The sequence below is a fragment of the Kogia breviceps genome, chromosome 3 (genome assembly GCF_026419965.1).
Source record: "Kogia breviceps isolate mKogBre1 chromosome 3, mKogBre1 haplotype 1, whole genome shotgun sequence".
In the NCBI taxonomy this organism is placed as follows: domain Eukaryota; kingdom Metazoa; phylum Chordata; class Mammalia; order Artiodactyla; family Physeteridae; genus Kogia; species Kogia breviceps.
Genome location: NC_081312.1, coordinates 42,756,089 through 42,775,636, shown reverse-complemented (window position 1 = coordinate 42,775,636; position 19,548 = coordinate 42,756,089). Strand labels below are relative to the sequence as shown.

The following is a 19,548-nucleotide window of genomic DNA, read 5'->3' as shown; positions in this document are numbered from 1 at the left end:
TTTCTCCCTGGCCTCAGAGAGTCTCTAGGTTCATAAGAGCAAAGGAAATGAAAGAAGTGGACCTACTGTCTAAATCCTAAAGCAGAAACCTCTGCTTTCACCGGAATAACCAGAGCTCTCCAGCAAAGCATCACCTGGTCATTTCCCTTTGCTGGTGTAGAAATGATGATCGGGAAACCACACTGGAAATCGCTCAAAGTACCGTGCGCTGGAGCGAAGCTTTCTCCTTTCTGAGATTATTCTGAGGAAAAGGTAATAAACAGATCTGTAAGGAAATTCATTATCTTAAAGTTTACTTACATATATTAGTTACTACCTTTGAGTGAATGAATTTTCATCTAAATAGATGAAAATTTTGTTATTTTGCTATAGATCAAGTATCTCCCTATAGACATTTCAAATGTAGCTCTAAGGAGAGTAATTTTTTTTTTTTTTTTTTTTTTTTTTTTTTTCGGTACGCGGGCCTCTCACTGCCGTGGCCTCTTCCGCTGCGGTGCACAGGCTCCGGACGCGCAGGCTCAGCAGCGGCCATGGCTCACGGGCCCAGCCGCTCCGCGGCATGTGGGATCCTCCCGGACTGGGGCACGAACCCACGTCCCCTGCATCGGCAGGCGGACTCTCAACCACTGCGCCACCAGGGAAGCCCAATATTTTTTAAAAAGATAATAAAAAGTTAAATATAAGATCCCCTTCTCTGTAAAATCTTTTATAAAGGTCAATAATTTTGAGGCATGTGTGTGATTTTACATGAGTATTACTTTTTGGATAGAATCATAGAATATATCTGCTTTGAAAATATTATTTTTAAAAAGAAAAATGAAGTGTGGGTGCCGTTTTTTAATACAATATCAATAATTATATTTACTTGTTAAGATGACAAAATTAGACAGGATTACAAGAAATATTAGCCTCCAAGGATAATTTATATTGATACCTTTCTCTCTGTTCTTAAAATATGAAATTATTTACACATCCCACTATATTATTTTGCAAATTGTGGTAGTTTCACAATTTGGAAATCTATCTATCTATATCTATCTATCTATCTAGATATATATATCTCACAGATGTGTGTAATTATTTAATTAGTGTCAGTTTACCTCCTAGACCTTAAGCTCCATGAAGGTAGGGGCTATGTCTGATTTGTTTACCATTTTGTCCCCAGCTCCAGACATGTATTAGGTACTCAAATATCTGTTGAATACATGAATAATCACTCAAAGAGGTGCAATGTAATGATGATGGTATATATTTGATTTTATAAGAATGCCTGCTTTAATATTTTTTCTGTTAATTAAGAGACTCAGGTTATACACTTGGACTTTGTGAATTTAAGAAATCACTAACGCTTATCTACAAAAAAATATGACTGAAAATGTTCTTTGGATTGTCAAATCAGATGTGCAGTGGTTTGCCAGTTCATGGGATTGAAACTTTCAAATAATTGGTGACTGGTCCCAATCAATCAGAGTAAGGGCAACATCCACTGAATATAATTGTTTAAAGAGGCCACTTGTAATTGAAACACTTTTAAATTTTGCGTAGGGATGAAGTAGTCTTATTGCATGGTGTTGTTACCAGAGCAAGTAGTTCTAGGGTATTTGCACGGTTGCTATGCTGCGCTTTCCATCTGTAAAGATAACCAGATGAAACGGCAGAGCTAAGGGACTGAAGTCCAAAGCTGGTGGAGACATCAGTGATTGAGAATGTGGGGAGCGCCAGGCACTGCCAGACAGATGTGCTGGGAATCCACCCCCAAACTTCATGGGATCATATTGCGCTCGCTCCTTCAACAGAAATCTGGTGCCAGGGAACTTCTTTCACAGTGCTGAAAAAGAGCTAAAAGATAACCTTTTCTTCCAGGAATAAGGATGCCTCTGGTTGTGCACGAGTCAGTGAGGGTGGAAGAAGCTGTTTCATAGCCTTGCAGACAAGACCAGCATTGTCAAAAGTTTGCTGTTTCCGCTGCCATTCCCCGATTCCCCTCTGCCCTCAAAAGATTTGTAAAGTGGTCAGGGCCATGATGTTGCCCAGTTTTGCTACCAACCTTCTTTTCTCTTGATCTTTTGTTTCAATGTCTGCTTTCTTTCCCCTACGTGCTCACTGAAGCCTGATTGTGGGGTCAGGCTATAATTAGTTTATATATGAAGTTTAATTCACTGTGGCTCTTCTGGCATTAGACTCAGATGGGCTTTGATGTCTGGCTGGAGCTTTGATCCCAGTCCCTCGAATGGTGGCCATCACCCCAACTCAAAGGATTGCCCTTTATTTTTTTCCCTCCTATTCGGAGACAGCTTTTCCCAATTACATCATTTGTGTTTGGCCATAAAAGCTGCAAGGCATCATTTTGTTGCTTTGCTCTATAGCAAAACGTGCAATTGATGCTTCTTACTTTGCTTGGCTGCAAAGGAATGTTCACTGCTGGATAAGGCATTTGTACAGTGGTGCTCAGACTTTGTGAGGGCGCTTGGGAGTTGTTCTGCCCAAGGGCAAAGAGTCAGACTGTGTGATCTGAGGGACCCTTTCTGACTCTGCCCAGGAAATATCTTTAAGCATAAGCTACACGACTGTGATATAGTCAGTCGAGACCCTTTTTCATGCTGGCAACTTTATCTTACTCTCCAGATCTTCCGGGCAGCAGATCCACCCCGTCTTTAATGTCACACTTTCTGAGCATGGATTAGCAGCTTGTCTGAGAAGACAGAGGCCTCCAGGGAAAGCAAAAGAACTAAGGAGAGCTGAGCGATACTACAAAGAAGATGAAGTGGCGTTAGAGGAGGAAGAAACACCAGCACTTGCTTTAAAAAGAAAGGGAGAAAAAATCAAATCGGGGGGTGGGGTTGGGGAGTTGGGGGGACACTTCCCTTGGTGGCGCAGTGGTTAAGAATCCGCCTGCCAATGCAGGGGACGCGGGTTCAATCCCTGGTCCAGGAAGGTCCCACATGCCGCGGAGCAACTAAGCCCCTGTGCCACAACTACTGAGCCTGAGCTGTACAGCCCGCAAGCTACAACTACTGAACCTGCGTGCCACAACTACTGAAGCCCGCGCACCTAGAGCCCATGCTCCACAACAAGAGAAGCCACCGCAATGAGTATCCCGCGTGCTGCAATGAAGAGCAGCCCCCGCTCGCCACTAGAGAAAGCCTGTGTGCAGCAATGAAGACCCAACGCAGCCAAAAATAAATTTAAAAATAAATAAAAATTAAAAATTAAAAAAAAATAGGGGGAAGTGAGATCCTGTCTCTGACAGGAGGGAGCAGTGAACTGTGGGTGATTACCTTCAACTGCGTCCCAAATACCTGCAACCAAAACAAAGAATCAAAGAGGAAAGAAAGCCAGAGGACTAAATTGGAAAGGAGAAAAATTGGCTGTTGGGTTAAGAAGAGAAGAGGGGCAAAAAAAAAAAAAAAAAAAAAAAAAGAAGAGAAGAGGGGCAACCCAACCAGGCACACTTAATCTGACGACATTGGGAGTTTTCCTGGAAAAACAATTACAGCATTGAGCTCCTTGCTTCTAACTTCACTTGACAGCCTGAGTTTGCTTTAATTGGCGCGTGAATGAGCAGCATTATTTATTAATGTGTAATGGACACTTTAGAAAGCATGACCTTTTTTCCTATTTGCGACCATTTTATTGGCGGAACCATTTGAATACATTACTTTTAATATTGAAACTTGCTGGGAACACTTTTTCATGGAGATGTACAAGCTGTTAGGGCAAATGGTTGGCTTTGGACTAATGAGCCAGCTCAAAGTGGCATTTGGTGGGTAGGGGGCTTGGGAGGTGGGGAGGTTTGGAGACACAGTGACTTGTCTGCTTTAACAAGTTTATTAGTAGTGTGTAAAAACATGTTTCAGCTTTTTTTCCCCCCTCAACTATATAAATAGAGTTGTCGATGTGTGACATAACACAGGCCACAATAATAGATTCCACCCAGCCAGAAGGAATCTAATTCAGAACTAGAAAGCAAGAAGCTTGCCTAGAAATGAACAGCATGAGACAATGACAGAGGACATGGGTGAGTGGCATTTGGTAGACAGGATTAGTCATTATTCTTTAGTGCCTTACAAAAATTAGGGAGGAAGATTTCGTTCCTATATTATCAAGTATGGTGTCTGGCACACAGTAGGCATAAAGCATAGGTGAACGGAATGGAATGAATTTTGAATGTTGATGCGCACCTAAGCATAATTCCACTTTTAGGTCTAATATACAATCTGGTTAATTATGAATCATGGTTGTAGTTATAGTTCTGGTTAGTCTGTGAGGGGCAGCAATGGGGAAGTCAATGGAGGGTGGCAAGAGAACTCTTGTTTTTGTGTTTTGCTACATGTCAACTTGACTATATTTGTTGCAGAGATTAAATGGGTACTATTAAGTTAGTTGGAAAGTATGTTAATGACAAAACAATTTACAACCAACCTGCAGTTTCTTGAATGCTTGCAAAGCCATTGTCCTGAGTACAGTAATACTAAGAGGATATTAAAACAATCACTGCCTTCAGGGAACCTCAACAATGTAATTGGAGAGAAAGGATACACATAAACACCTACGTACATAGGTGTAAGTGTACATACCCATAAAAATAACCATACAAATTGCATTTGGTAAGAATCAAATATTCATGCAGTTAACAGGAGTTCAGAGGAGAGAACTGAACTGATCTTGGAGGGAGGAAGGTTGGACTACGCAGAGGGGAGAAATGGAGAATTCTTAGCAGGGCTAAGCGTCTGGGTAAAGGTGTGAGAGTCTGAAATAATGATATAGGATGCACTCCTTCACACAACACTTTGCCTGAACTTCAGCAAATTGCGACTTGTTGGATTCGATTTCTGAGGCTCTTGGATGTACTGACGTTTAAAAGAGATATGGTAATTTTCCCTAGACAAGCCAGCTAGTGGCATTTCCAGACCCCCTATCCCACTGAAATTCCCTGTGACCAGTGTCCGAAGCAGAGATGACCATACCACAAGTGCTACTGCAGGGGAAAAGTTTATTCGTCCCTCTGGAGGAAAAAAAAAAAAGATACAACTCATATAACCTTTACTATCTATGGGCCTGCCACGTTGTAAACACCCCTACTCCCATATATATTATATACTGTATATTATTATTATTTTTTTGTGTGTGTGGTACGCGGGCCTCTTACTGTTGTGGTCTCTCTGGTTGCGGAGCACAGGCTCCGGACGCACTGGCTCAGCGGCCATGGCTCACAGGCCCAGCCGCTCCGCGGCATGTGGGATCCTCCCGGACCGGGGCACGAACCCGCGTCCCCTGCATCGGCAGGCGGATTCTCAACCACTGCACCACCAGGGAAGCCCCTATACTGTATATTATTATAATTCTTACAACAGGCTCCTTCTGTTAGTAGCTCCATTTTGCCGTTGGGGAAACGGAGGCACAGAGAGGTGAAGTTACTTGCCTGCACAGCTAGTCTTGGCTGGAAAGGGGATTCAGATTCAGGCAGTCTGGTTTCAGAGTCAGAGCTCTCTTGTGCTCGCAGACTAAATAACAACAATAAAAAACTCAAACAAAAACCAAAGCGCGCAGGCGCGCGGACTCACTAAACCCGGCGCTTGCAAAAGAACTGATGCAACCGCTTGCTATAGAGCGACATCCTTCTGCTTAATTTTATTGATAAATGCCTTCCATGAAAAGATTAAAACAACAGCAACAAAACTAAGAGTGAAACAGTTTTAGGACAACGTTGCACTGTGCCTTGTAGTGCCTGCCTTTACAACTTGGGAGTCCAAAAAGCCAAACCCAAGAAATGGTCTTTAAATACATTCGCAGTACCTTGCTGGGTAAGGTGAAAGAAACCTAAATCAGCCTGAGTGGGTACTAACAGTGGACGGGTGGGGAAAGGGTTAACGTTGTGTGCTTCAACTCGGTCGAGTTTCAGAAAGTTCTCTGGGGAGCCCAACTGCCGCGTCCCTTCGCGGACCCTGCTTGCGAGGCCGACTGTAACAGGATGCTGGGGCTCGAGGTGCTCGCCCCTTGCTTTGTGCGAGGGAAAAGAACCAATAAGGAGCGAGGCAAAAACTGGGTGCTGTAAACCCGAAAAGGGGGCGAGGAGGCCCGCGGGAAGAGCGGAGGAGGAGAGAGGGAGGAGCGGGGAGGGCCCGGCGAGGAGGCGGCCGGCGCCGAGCGCGAGCGGCGCCCCTGACACTAGAGGGGGAAGCCGGGGGGGAGCGGGCCTCGCAGCAGAGGGGCCGGCGCGGGGAGGCGGGCGCCGGGCGGGGGTGCGCCGGGCCGCCGCGCGTGACGTAGCGCCGGGCAGGGCGTTATCAGCTGCGGGGCCGCGGCGAGGGACGCGTGGCGATAGCGGACGGCGCCGCCCGGTCCCGGACGGCCGCAGCTAGCGGCCGCGCGCGCGGGTTCCGAGCGCTCCGGGTCTCCGCCCTGCCGCCGTGGCCCGGCGCCGGGAGGTATGAGTCCACGGCCGCAGCCCTAGCGCCCGCTCCTCCGCCCGGGCGGCCCGGCTGCGGGGACGGGTGCGCGCTGCAGGGTTGGGGGCCATGAAACCGAGTCCGGCCGGGACGGCGAGGGAGCTGGAGCTGCCGGCGCCGGTCCGGGGCGAGCAGCGCACGGCGGAGCCCGAGGGGCGCTGGCGGGAGAAGGGCGAGGCGGACACGGAGCGGCAGCGCACCCGCGAGCGGCAGGAGGCCACGCTGGCCGGGCTGGCGGAGCTGGAGTACCTGCGCCAGCGCCAGGAGCTGCTGGTCCGGGGCGCCCTGCGCAGCTCTGGGGGCGCGGGGGCAGCTGCAGCCCGCGCCGGGGAGCTGCCGGGGGAGGCGGCGCAGCGCAGCCGCCTGGAGGAGAAGTTCTTGGAGGAGAATATCTTGCTGCTGCGGAAGCAATTGGTAGGTCGTGCCCGGAGGTGGGGCACGGCCCTCCCTGCAGACGGGCCGGGGGTCGGGCAGGTGGCCTGCGGTGGGCGCTGGGGTGCCTCTGACTGGGGAAATCCTTTGGCTTCCCGGGACCCCCGCCCGGTGCCCCCCTGACCCGGTTCCCGAGGGCGCCCGCAGCGCGTGGGCTGCCGACGCCCACGCGATCCCGGCGTGTGCCCGCTTTGTGTCAGGTGAGGGGCTGGCAACCCCGCGCGGACGGCCGGGCGGGGGAGGCCGCTCTCCCCTCCTTCTCTGCTTTTGGAATTCTTGGAGTCTCCTGGTTGTTACCTTTAAACCCTCCAGTTAGACGAAAGCGTGCCCTCTCCCCGAAGGTTTGCAAAGCCTCATTTAAAATAGCATTTCTTTGGGGAGCTTCTTGACTTCATGTCCTCCCGCCGAGAGGGGACAAAAGCCGAGGAGGGGGCTTGTGGTGCGGTTGACTGTCCAATGCCGAATTTTACGATTACACGGAAGCGGCCGCGGGGAACCTGCCCCTTCCCAAGGCTTTCCCCAGCCTGCCAGCTTTTGCCGGGGCTGTTGCTTAATTTAAGATAGAAGCCCTTTTGTATAAAGGCGGCTAAAACCGATGCAAATGATGGAAATTTGGCTGGAGAAAGTGTCCTCTCCCCTCATATTTTATACGTACTGCTCGCTGTGAGTTGAGGTGGAGGTGGGCGAAGAGAAAAACCTGCTCTCAGGGAGCACTTACATTGGATTTGTGTCAGCGTCTCAGACGTTCTCTGCCGTCTTCATTAATGGGGAAGAAAAAGAACTTCGGCGCTTAATGTATTGATGGAACAGCTTTTGACCCAGCCTCAGAGTAATGGCGGCAGCTTTGTTTCGGTGACCTCAAAAATGTAGTTTTGAAAACAGGAGAAAAAAAAAAATCCTTATCTGACCATGTGATACTATCTGAAACTAGACGCATGCTAGATAATGTCCCTCCTGCGATTACCAACGGAGTGATGCTGTGTGGTTATTTGTCGAGTGTTTTCTTGTATTATCTCTTTTCAGATAATTTGTCTCTTTTTTTGAGCATCAAAGTGATTTGACTTGTTTGGTTCATTTTTTCTGAACTCATTCTAACAAACTAGCATGTTATGTCTCCAAGCTTTTTAAGTCAAAGAACAGACAGGAGGGGTAGATTCATATGCATCTGTTTTGTAAGGATGTACAACATGTATATGGTGGTTTGTGCAATACCTCTGTTTTGGCATTTTGCTGTGTTTTTTGGTAGCAGACACTGAGTTGAGCCAGTTCTTGTTGCTTATGCCTGTCATTGATTGACATTGTGGGCATTGTCTTATACAATAGCACCTTCTTGTCTTCATGAATCTCACAACTGTGAGTGGTGCATTCCTGTTGACCCCTGGAGGGGAGCAAGGCAGCATGTCAGGAGAATGCCCGTCCACTCAGTGTTTGTGGTACTGTTTTCATTTGTAGACTTGGCATTTGTGATTTGAACCAGATGCCTTTTGAGTTTTGTTTTTTTGCTTCCCCAGCAATAGGAAGCACTAGGTGGCGGTGTGAGTTAGCACTATGGTCTGTCACCTTTGGAAACCCGAGCTGAGTTCAAATCTTGATGGACCTTCCCTTGAGGGTTTTGGATTCTGCCAGCTCACATTATACTTGGCACTGGCTATTAGTATTAGTTTCTCACTTTCAAAGGCCCTAAGACTGATTAAACCCCACAAAGCAACTAATAGAAAACAAAACTCTGCAGGACATTTGGCCAGAAAATCTCACCTAAGTAAGATTATAGTGTATTGTAGGAAATCTGTTATACTCTGACAAATTAAAGAGTCTACAGTGAAGTACTGTTCTGTAAAAAACTGGCTGTACACAGAGGTTTTTTGAAAAATCTCAGTGGGTTTTTCACAAACAACCTATAAAAAGTAAGTTTATATATGTATATATTAGTTTAAACTAAAAGCAAGTCTTGTTTTTATGAAGAAACTATATCACCACAAAATGTGAGAAAGTGGAATTCAACGTGGGACATATTCTTGAAGTTTTTATTTATTTCAGGTCATCCAGTAAAAATTTTGGTTTTGGAAGATTTAGGGAACTCTTCAGATGGTAATTTGAATACTTAGAGCCAGACTTTCTGGTTCTGTGTCACCAAAATGTGTTTGTTTTTCCTTTCTCCCTTTCTTCCTAATCAGAATTGTTTGAGGAGAAGAGATGCTGGTTTGTTGAACCAGTTGCAGGAACTTGACAAGCAGATAAGTGACCTGAGACTGGATGTGGAAAAGACATCTGAGGAGCACCTGGAGACAGACAGCCGCCCCAGCTCAGGTGAGTGTGGGGGCCCAAAGAGGAATTCTGTGGTCATGAGTTCTGCCTTGCCCCCCTGTGCTTAGCATTCCCAGACCTGCAAATGGCAGTGGAGTTTGTTTCCAGTGCAGAGAGAATAAAACAAAACAAAACAAGAGAAGTCTGCCATTCAGTTGCTTGCATAAGAGGGAAACAAAATCAGAAAACACATTTTTTAAAAAATTTGTTCTGTTGAAGTATAGTTGATTTACAATGTTGTGTTAATTTCTACTGTACAGCAAAGTGATTCAGTTATATGTATCTATACATTATTTTTCATATTCTTTTCCATTATGGTTTATCACAGGATATTGAATATAGTTCCGTGTGCTATACAGTAGGACCTTGTTGTTTATCCATTCTCTATATAATAGTTAGCATTTACTAATCCCAAATTCCCAATCCATCCTTCCCCCACTCCCCTCCCCTTGGCAACCACAAGTCTGTTCTCTATGTCTGTGAGGCTGTTTCTGTTTTGTAGATAAGTTTGTTAGACAACAGAATTTTTAATAATGAGTTTGACCTCACTGAAGTCTCCTGAGTTTAAAAATAAAAGCTTCTATTCAGATTTCTGGAAGAGTGCTCCTCCTTTGAAACTTGAGAAAGTCAGAACTGGGCTAGAAAATTAGTCACACTTCAACTTCCTGAGACCACTTCAAAAGTTTGTTCTTTTTTTCTTTTAAACCATTTGGCTACTTAAATAGATTTGTTTTTCTCTTCAAGTTATTCTTTCTGAAATGTTTGTGAAAAAGTTGAAGTTTGACAGATCTAAGTCTCTTTCCTTGCACATCTTTAAAGGTGGGGTCTAGGAGTAAGGTCAGTTTGAGAGTGAGGGTACTCTCAGCTTTGAAACATACCCATAGGTATGGGCTTTTTGCCTTTTTCCAAAGATTGCTGGAATTGAAACCGTAAAGTCAGGACACTAAATCCAGTGAAGCAAAATTGGTGCCCCTCCCTCTCATATTCTCCCTTTCCTACCTTTTCTACATGATTACCCCTTTTCCTTTTAGGCACAAATGTGTGTTATTGCTTGATATGATCTTAATCCCAAATGGTGTTTTCTGTTTGTAGGGTTTTATGAACTGAGTGATGGGGCTTCGGGATCCCTTTCCAATTCCTCGAACTCCGTCTTTAGTGAGTGTTTATCCAGTTGTCATTCCAGCACCTGTTTTTGCAGCCCCTTGGAGGCAACCTTGACTATCTCAGATGGTTGCCCCAAATCTGCAGGTAAGACGTTTTACAATTGATAGACATTTTAATTGGAAGGGGTCAGAGGTCTTTAAAGGTTGTCTAGCTTCTACTGATGAAAAACAAAGGCTCAGAGAATTTCATCAGCTCTCTGCATTTAGTGCCATAGTTGCATCTAGAATCAAGATCACCACTATTCCAGTCCTCTTTGGGTATCACCTGGCTTTATATTCTGATGATAGCAAGATGGCTTATTTTTAGAAATCCTGTCCCAATATTATAGGTCTTGAGCTCTGTTTTTGAGCTTTTGCTGTTCAGTTGTTTGCATTTTCTTTTCAAAATTACTTTGGATCTGTTTTCTTCTTCTTTTAATCATTTAAAGCTAAAGCTTACATTAAGTTAAATATATCTGTCAGCCTGGCTAAGAGAAAGTGCCGCTGCTTGGCACTTCTGGTAGCAGTGGCCCCTCCGTGTTCTCCAGAACGCCTTGCATGATGGCAGCTCTCTTCTTTTAGCAGGGGGATAGGGTGAGATCCCCTAGACCATGTTCCCCATTTTGGGCTATTCTTGCAGTGACTTCTAGAGAGGATCATGCCATTGTTGGTACAGGAAGAGTTTCTGCATTTCCACTATGTGTCACACACTGCTGCTGTGTGCTCTGCATACATTTACCTGCTTTGAATCCTCCCAATAGTTCTGCAGGGTGCAAGTGTTGTTAGCTCCATTTTATGTATCAGAAAAATGAGGCCTGCTGAGGTTAGGTTAGGTACGTTGCTTAAGGTTATGTAGAGAGTAAGTGACAGAGGCAGGGTTCAAGCTCAGGACTATCTGCCAGGTCCATGTTTTTTCCACCACACCAAGGGAATCCAGAAATTGTCGTGTTCAACCTTCTCAACAAACAGAGGAGGAATTTGGTTTTATATGCCTTTGTCAGAGGCTTCTCATTGGCTGAATGGCAGAGTTGTTGCTGAAACTCGGGACACCTTCCTTAGTTCTGCTTTAGTACGATTCCTCAGAAGATCAGAGAAAATATGGAAGTTAGAGGAGCTGTGGGTCCTGGAACAAGTCACTGCACCCTTGGTTTGTATGTGTTGTCCACTTGGGTAAAAGGTTTAATTTCTGAGGTCCAGGCAATGCAAACATAACACTAAACAACTGAGGCTGCTAATTGGCTGATGTCTTTGTACAGTGTGTGTTGTTAGTAGCAAACATTTGGCGAAGCACAAATCTGTGTTATCTAGAGTATCTGGGCCTCAAGTTCATTGGTAATTGCTCTCTTTCACTCTGCAGATCTGGTTTCAGAGGGAAATTTTATAAACCTATTAAAGGTACTTTGGTATAGGTTTTCCTTAAAGACAGACTCCTGCTATCCCAAATGCCACATCTTCACATAATTGAGACAGTTGGGCTGGCCCTTGCCGGCTGGGATGCCTGTCTTGTTCCTTAACTTTATGGAGGAAAAGGAGATGAAAGATGTCGTGTAGGTAAATGTGGCTTAAAGTAAGACAAGGATAGGCCTTGGGGTAGTGAGGAGGGATGGGCAAGGATATTAGCTAGAGAGGTTTCCCCTTCTTACAACAAGCTATTTATTGGCAGTGGAGGTGGGATTGGGGACATGGCACTTTTATTTTACAATAATCTTTTGTTTACAAATGAATCATATCATTTCTGGGTCTAGACTGTATTTCTCCCCCCCTTCCCCGCCCCCCGCCAACTGCTAATTATCATTGGAATTCATGGAGCTTTCCCTTAAATTAACAATTAACATAGAACCTAGCATGTAGTGGGTTTTCAATATTTGAGTGAATAAATATAATTATAATGGACAACAAATTAAATAGTGACAAAAACTTTGGTTTTCTCTAACTAAAGTTCATTCAAGGGATCTGATATTTATAATGTATGCCAAGATGAGAGCAAAATCATTTAATTAAGCAAGAAAACTTGATGTCATTGTATTTTGGCATCTACATTTTTGAGATGTGGGAAATTTATTCATTAATACTACTCCTCAGTCTTTTAAAACATCATCAAGAATTCCCTCCTAGGGGCTTCCCGGGTGGCGCAGTGGTTGAGAGTCCGCCTGCCGATGCAGGGGACACGGGTTCGTGCCCCGGTCCAGGAAGATCCCACATGCCGCGGAGCTGCTGGGCCCGTGAGCCATGGCCGCTGGGCCTGCGCGTCCGGAGCCTGTGCTCCGCAACGGGAGAGGCCACAACAGTGAGAGGCCCGTGTACCGCAAAAAAAAAAAAGAATTCCCTTCTAAAATATTGTACTTTATTTTTTAGTGTCACTATTGAAAACATAGGGTGATTATTATTTAAATTTAATTAGTCTCTATTGAAATTTGATTAGTTACCCTGACCTTTCATTTGACAATTATACCAGAACGCATGTCATTTAGAATTAGGTCTAAGGGCTTCCCTGGTGGCTCAGTGGTTGAGTCCGCCTGCCGATGCAGGGGATACGGATTCGTGCCCCGGTCCGGGAAGGTCCCACATGCCGCGGAAAGGCTGGGCCTATGAGCCATGGCCGCTGAGCCTGCGCGTCCGGAGCCTGTGCTCTGCAACGGGAGAGGCCACAACAGTGAGAGGCCCAGGTACCGCAAAAAAAAAAAAAGAATTAGGTCTAAAAAAAAAAATTAAAAATGAGGAGGAAGCCCATAGAGAGTATAGTTTATCTGAAGTATTTTAAAGGGAAACCAGGAATAGAATACAGAAGGGAGAGTGGCCTAGAGAAAGAACGACTCAAAAAACGTTTATTTTTCCAGTAATAATGCAGTACATATTTACTGAAAATTTAGAAAATAGAAAATAAAGAAGAAAGTAAACATTACTTGCTTTCCCACCACACTGAGATGCTAGTGCTCTGTTAGCATCTTGGCATGCTTCATTTCAGACTTTTCTCTTTGCGTATGTCCAGTCTTAATAAAACCATAATCAATAGCCTATTATTATGATTTTTCACTCCACTTTAAAGTGTTTTCCCCATATTATTCAACAGTTTGAAAGCATTTTTAATGACTGAATATTTTTCCTTCAGAGTTATAGCTTGTTAAAAATTCCTTTGTTAATTATTTTTTCCGTCACCCAGTAGTGTGAACTGTATGTGAAATAGTAGAATAGCTTGTGGAGTATTTGTTGATTCTTTGGCATTCTCCCTCTACCCATGAATTGGTCTTCGTAGAAACTGGCCAGAGTCGAGATGGTGCTGACCAATTCAATTCTTCAGAGTGTACCTTTAAATGTTTTTCAGATCTCATAGGATGGTTGGAATATAAAGAAGGCCACTGTGAAGACCAGGCCTCAGAGGCAGTTGGCCATTCCCCCTCCACATCACAGTCTAATTCCCTTGGTGTCATTGCAGATGTGAATCCCAAGTACCAGTGTGATCTGGTGTCTAAAAACGGGAATGATGTGTATCGCTACCCCAGCCCGCTTCATGCTGTGGCCGTGCAGAGCCCAATGTTTCTCCTATGCCTGACCGGCAGTCCCCTGAGGGAAGACGAGAGGCTCGGTAGCCATGCCAACGACATCTGTGTCGGATCTGAGCTGGATGCCGTCAAGACGGACACTTCCTTACCCTCTCCAAGCGGTTTGTGGTCTGCTCCCCATCCTTCATCGAGTAAGAAAATGGATGGTTACATTCTGAGCCTGGTGCAGAAAAAAACGCACCCTGTAAGGACCAACAAGCCGAGAACCAGTGTGAACGCTGACCCCACCAAGGGGCTTCTGAGGAATGGGAGCGTTTGTGTCAGAGTGACTGCGGCCGTCTCGCAGGGCAACGGTGGGAACCTTAAGAATTCTAAACAGGTGCCTTTGCCCTCTGGCGGGATCCCCTCTTTGGACAATGGGACGTTGTCCCCACTGAAACAGTGGTCAAAAGAATCAAAGCCAGAACCACTGGAAAGCAAGAGGTTGCCCGCGCCTGAGGGCATCTCCCCAGGCGCTGCCACTGAACTTCCAGGTAAGCATCTGCCCAAAAATGCCAAGCCAGCCTCCCAGGAACTTGCTAGGTGCCCCCCTACTGGGGCAGGGGAGTCTCCTAAGGAAAGTGGGCAGATCCCAGCTGCCTCCCCAAAAGAGAGCCCTGGGAGGGTCCCCGCCTCGATGCAAGAGAACAGGATGGTCCAGCCACTGAAAAAGGTGCCACAGAAAAACAGCCCGCCGGCTCTCCCTACGGCGGCGCCCCCTCCCGCCGCTTCGGCTCTGCTGTCTCCTGCTTTCCCGGTGGAAGAGCGGCCTGCCCTGGATTTCAGAAGCGAGGGCTCTTCTTCTCAGAGCCTGGAGGAAGGGCCTCTGGGGAAGGCGCCGGCGGTCCTGGCGCAGCCGCCCGGCGTCAGGCCGCCCCGGGGTGCGCGGCCCACGGCCGCCCCGAGGGGCTCCGCCCTGAAGCCCCGGGCCCCGGCTGTCCACGGGCCGGAGAGCGCGCTGCCCGCCGTGAGGGAGAAAGGCCGGGCGGCCGGCAAGAAGTGTCGGTTCCCCGATGACGCGGATACAAATAAGAAACTCCGGAGAGCTCCGGCCAAGGGGCGGCGGGGCGGGGGCGGCCAGCCCGACGCGGGACCGCTCAGCCGGCCGCTGGGGGCGGGCCACCGGGCGGGGAGCCGGGGGCACGGCCACGGCCGGGAGGCGGTGGTGGCCAAGCCCAAGCACAAGCGCACCGACTCGCGGAGGTGGAGGTCGGCCGCCGAGGTGTCCTACGAGGAGGCGCTGCGGCGTGCGCGGCGGGGCCGCCGGGAGCCCGCGGGGCTGTTCGCGGCCGGGCCGCTGCCCTACGCCAGCCCCTACGCCTACGCGGCCAGCGACTCCGAGTACTCGGCCGAGTGCGAGTCCCTGTTCCACTCCACCGTGCTGGACACCAGCGAGGACGAGCGCAGCAACTACACCACGAACTGCTTCGGCGACAGCGAGTCCAGCGTGAGCGAGGGCGAGTTCGTGGGCGACAGCACCAGCACCAGCGACTCCGAGGAGAGCGGAGGCTTGATTTGGTCCCAGTTTGTCCAGACTCTCCCTCTGCAGACGGTACCGGCCCCGGACCTTCGCCACAACCCCACCAAAACCTTCGTCAAAATTAAGGCTTCACACAACCTCAAGAAGAAAATCCTGCGCTTTCGGTCTGGCTCTTTGAAACTGATGACGACCGTTTGAGTAACGTCCTTGGTGTAGAAAGTGGGGTTTTTCTAGTTCCGGAAGAAACGGCGGCGTCTTACTATTTTGTGTGTAATAATCCCGTGGAATGCTTTCCTTTGCTTTAGATAAAACCGAGGTGAATTATGTCTTATCTTCGTCAAGTATGGACACTAGTGCCTTTAGTGGAAGGTAAAGAAAGTCTTTGCTGGTTAGAAGTGAATATTGAGTTTCTAATGGTGGTGATAGTGACTTTTGTGGTTTCAGATGGTTTTTATTTGACATTTTGTGAGCATCTGTGAAGGCACAGGTTTTGATGTTCAAGTGTTAATGGGATGAGACCTTTTGATCTGGAGGTCAGGTGGATGGAATTTTAGGACATATATTTGCTTCTTTGGTTCTTTAGGGCAGCGTCTCCATGAGGGTTTTCCTGTTGTGGGTATCACATACAATTGTGTGAGATAGATACAAGGGGCAGTCATGGTTTTCTGTAGTTTTTTATATACTCTTCTTTTCTCAGATGTATCCCCGTTCTGTATTCTCCTCAGAACTGTTTGGTTTACTGGACTCAGAACTTGAAGACCAGACCCTACATCCAGAGAGGTGACCTGGATAGGGAGGCTGGTAATACCTTAAAAGGATTCACTAAAACCTTTGCCACACTTGGTGCCTAGGCCCTGGTTACAGTAACCTCTTCTAGGGCCATTTACCCAACATTGATGCCTTTCTCCTCCTCCCTAATTTGCAGCAGATCCAACCATTCCTCCCTTGGAGACTTGCCTTTGTGATAACATTTTGGTCATCGGGTACAGAGAAATTCACTCCTAGTGAAATAACCCTTGGGTACGACTCCAAGCTCAGAACTGCTCACGGAGCACTGTGCCACCTAAGCATTAGCCCAAACGTATTAGTGCAATCCAGTCCAGATTGGACCACTGACCCTGTGTAGAAGGGCTTTTAAAAAAAAAAAAAAATTTTTTTTTGGTAAACAGTATTGTGTAAAATTCCTTTTTTTAGACCCGTATATGCATGTTTTGTGCATGAGTAGTATTTGTTTTGATATTCCTGTTGATGTTAAATGACTGTATGATATAAACAGTATGTGTTTTTATATATCTTTGTGTAAATTTAATATAACACATTATATGCTGTAATAAACGATTTGTTTTACTGCTGTTAAGTTTGTTATTTGGGTATAAAACCAGATGTTTACACCTATAAGTCTTGTGCTGATTATTGTGGGATTTATATTAGGCCTATTCTAGCATTAGAATATTATTTGCAATAATAATTAAGGCAGATTTCAGGAGTATTGGAATGGATGGTGAATAAACAAATAAGGAAGAGCAAGCTACTTCTTTAGAATGGTTAAGGTGCTTCTTTAAAATTTAAGGTACATTTGATAGATCTCTTCTAAGGAAAATATTTCTGAGAAGACTTCCCCTCTCTCCCTCAACTTATAAGTATGAAAAATTTTCAACATGGAAAAGTCGAAAGGATAGTACGATAAACACCTGTACAGCCACCACTTAGATTAAACAATTGTTAACATTTTGCCATGCTTGCTTTAACACTCTTTATGTATTGATATATATTAGATTAAACCATATTGCTGGTTTTGTGGGTCAAAGACAGATTTTGGCAATCCTCCCTCTCCCCACCACGCTACTACATTATTTTAAAGTAAATTTCAGGCATCATGATATTTCATCTCTAAAAATTTAAGTACGTATTTCCGAAGAACAAGGAGATTCTCCTGTATAATCACAACACCATGATCACACCTAAGGAAAATTGACAATAATTCTTATTATCATCAAAAATTTAATCTCTATTCAAATTTCCCAATTTGTTTCAAGAATGTTTTAGTAGCAGCTTCCCTGCTCCTCCCAACCAGGATTCAGTCAATGTTATATGTTGCATTTGGTTATAGATCCCTAGTCTTTTAGGTCTGGAATAGCCTCCATGTTTTTTTCAAATGACATTGGGTTTTTAAAGTCAGAGCAGTTGTCTTGTAGAAGGGCCCACATTCTGAATTTGGTTGTTTCTTTATGTTGTCTTCTAACATCTTCTAGTCCCTCTATTTCCTGCAAACTGTGAAGGCTTGATTGGATTCAGGTTAAACATTCTTGGCAAGAAGATTTCACTAGTGATCTTGCGTGTTTTATTGCTTCACATCAAGAAACAGAATATCAGGTTGCCTTACTATTACTGAATTTAAGAGTGATTGATCCCTTTAAGAGTCAAGTCAGTGAGCAGAATTTTCTCCACTATGAAGGTTTTGTTTTTCCTCTTTGCAAATGGTTAGTGTTTGTGGGTGACTCTTTGGTAGTGTGTGTGGATATCCTGTTCTTCATAACCTTCCACTTACTGGCTTTAGTTTACTTTGCTGATCTTTGCCTGAATCAGTTATTGCCTTGGGGATGCAAAATGGTTTTCTAAGTATCTTTTCTTCTTTTACTAGGTGACATTCTACAAAAAAGAGCTTTCCTTGTTATTTTTTTCCCCTTTCTCTTTTTAAAATATGATGGGGCTTCCCTGGTGGCGCAGTGGTTGAGAGTCCGCCTGCCGATGTAGGGGATGCGGGTTCGTGCCCCGGTCTGGGAAGATCCCACATGCCGCGGAGCGGCTGGGCCCGTGAGCCATGGCCGCTGAGCCTGTGCGTCCGGAGCCTGTGTTCTGCAACGGGAGAGGCCACAACAGTGGGAGGCCCGCGTACAGAAAAAAAAAATTAAGAAAAATGATGGATTCGTGAATTTTTATTCATTTGATTCTTTACAATCACTTACGGTTATTGTTCTTTTTGATGCTCAGCATGTCCCAAATTTGGTCAGTGGGAGGATACATTTCATTAAAAGGAGACTCTGGAATCAGCTCAGTCTCATAATTCATGTATTTATTGTGAGATGTACTCCATTAAAATTATTTTTTCACATGCTAAACTGCAATGCAACCAAAATCCCTAACTATCCATTTTTTAATTCTGTCTTGGAAATGGTCTCTTTTCCTATATTTTATATCCCTCTTATCTCTAAGAAGGCTTTTAACTTTGAAACTATAGCAAGTTATTTCTTCTATAAAACTGTATCTTATCTTTATCTTATAAAGATAAGACTTTTTTTTCAACAAGACATCTTTTTTTTAACAAGACATCTTAGACAATTTTTGAAAATGGAGAGGTGCTAGTCTTTTCGTATTCATATGTTTTTATATGCAGTCATTCTTCTTTGACTAGAATTTCTTTGTTTACCTGATTAAATCTAAGCCAAACACAAACAAGGGGATGATCTCTCCATGTTTTCTAATGATGTGATCCAATCTCTTTGGGGGCAAGTTATAAAGTTTATTGTGTAAGGCAACTGGGGCTTGCAGTCAGTTCTTGAATCATGTCCAAGTTGTTCTAAATAAGCATTATTCTCAGAAGGGGACGCTTCCTGAAAACCAGCTTCTGAATAATTACATGATAGGTGACAGAATGCCAAAGGAAGAGAAGCATGAAAAACAGGATTTTTCAAAGAACTTTGGGTTTGTCCACCTCTGTCTATTGCTTGACTTCCCTGTAGCTAGCAGTTGTACTGCACTTGGAAAATTGGGTTTTGTCCATTATTTTCAATGACAAAATACCTGCTATTGTTGTTTCAAATAAAATTGCTCTTTAAAATATTTTCCTTTATTTAAATAAATTACAAATACTCATTGTCAGAAAAGAAAAAGATAGCAGATATTTACACAGGTGTTTACACTCTTCTCTCTCAATCCTCCTCAAATCCTATTCTTCAGTAATGTTGGTGTATGTATTTCCATACTCTGTTATATGCACAAATATATAACCTTTATATTTTTTCTTCAAAACCAAGTCTCAGTTTATATGTATCATTCTGTAACTTACTTCCTTCATTTCGTGAAAATAATTCTCTCTTTGTAATGGGGTTCCAAGTATGTCCTTGGAAAATAGGCACCAGAGGAAAAAGGCACCAGATTTTATGGGGCTACTTTTTTGCTCTGCTTAGAAAAATTCTTATATT

The 19,548-nt window shown here is 45.0% G+C and overlaps 1 protein-coding gene across 2 annotated transcripts; it reads left to right on the top strand.

Annotated features, from left to right (window-relative positions):
- The first annotated feature begins 6,315 nt into the window (after positions 1-6,315).
- On the top strand, positions 6,316-16,691 carry DACT1 (dishevelled binding antagonist of beta catenin 1). 2 transcript variants are annotated; one of them, XM_059059652.2, is made up of 4 exons: positions 6,316-6,863; positions 9,056-9,188; positions 10,278-10,433; positions 13,761-16,691. In XM_059059652.2, exons 1-4 carry the CDS (start codon positions 6,519-6,521, stop codon positions 15,542-15,544), a joined length of 2,418 nt encoding a protein of 805 aa, XP_058915635.1. In that variant the 5' UTR covers positions 6,316-6,518; the 3' UTR covers positions 15,545-16,691. The 2 variants fall into 2 exon arrangements, with proteins under 2 accessions (XP_058915635.1, XP_066886771.1); XM_067030670.1 differs by having other exon boundaries at positions 13,650-16,691.
- The last annotated feature ends 2,857 nt before the right edge of the window (positions 16,692-19,548 follow it).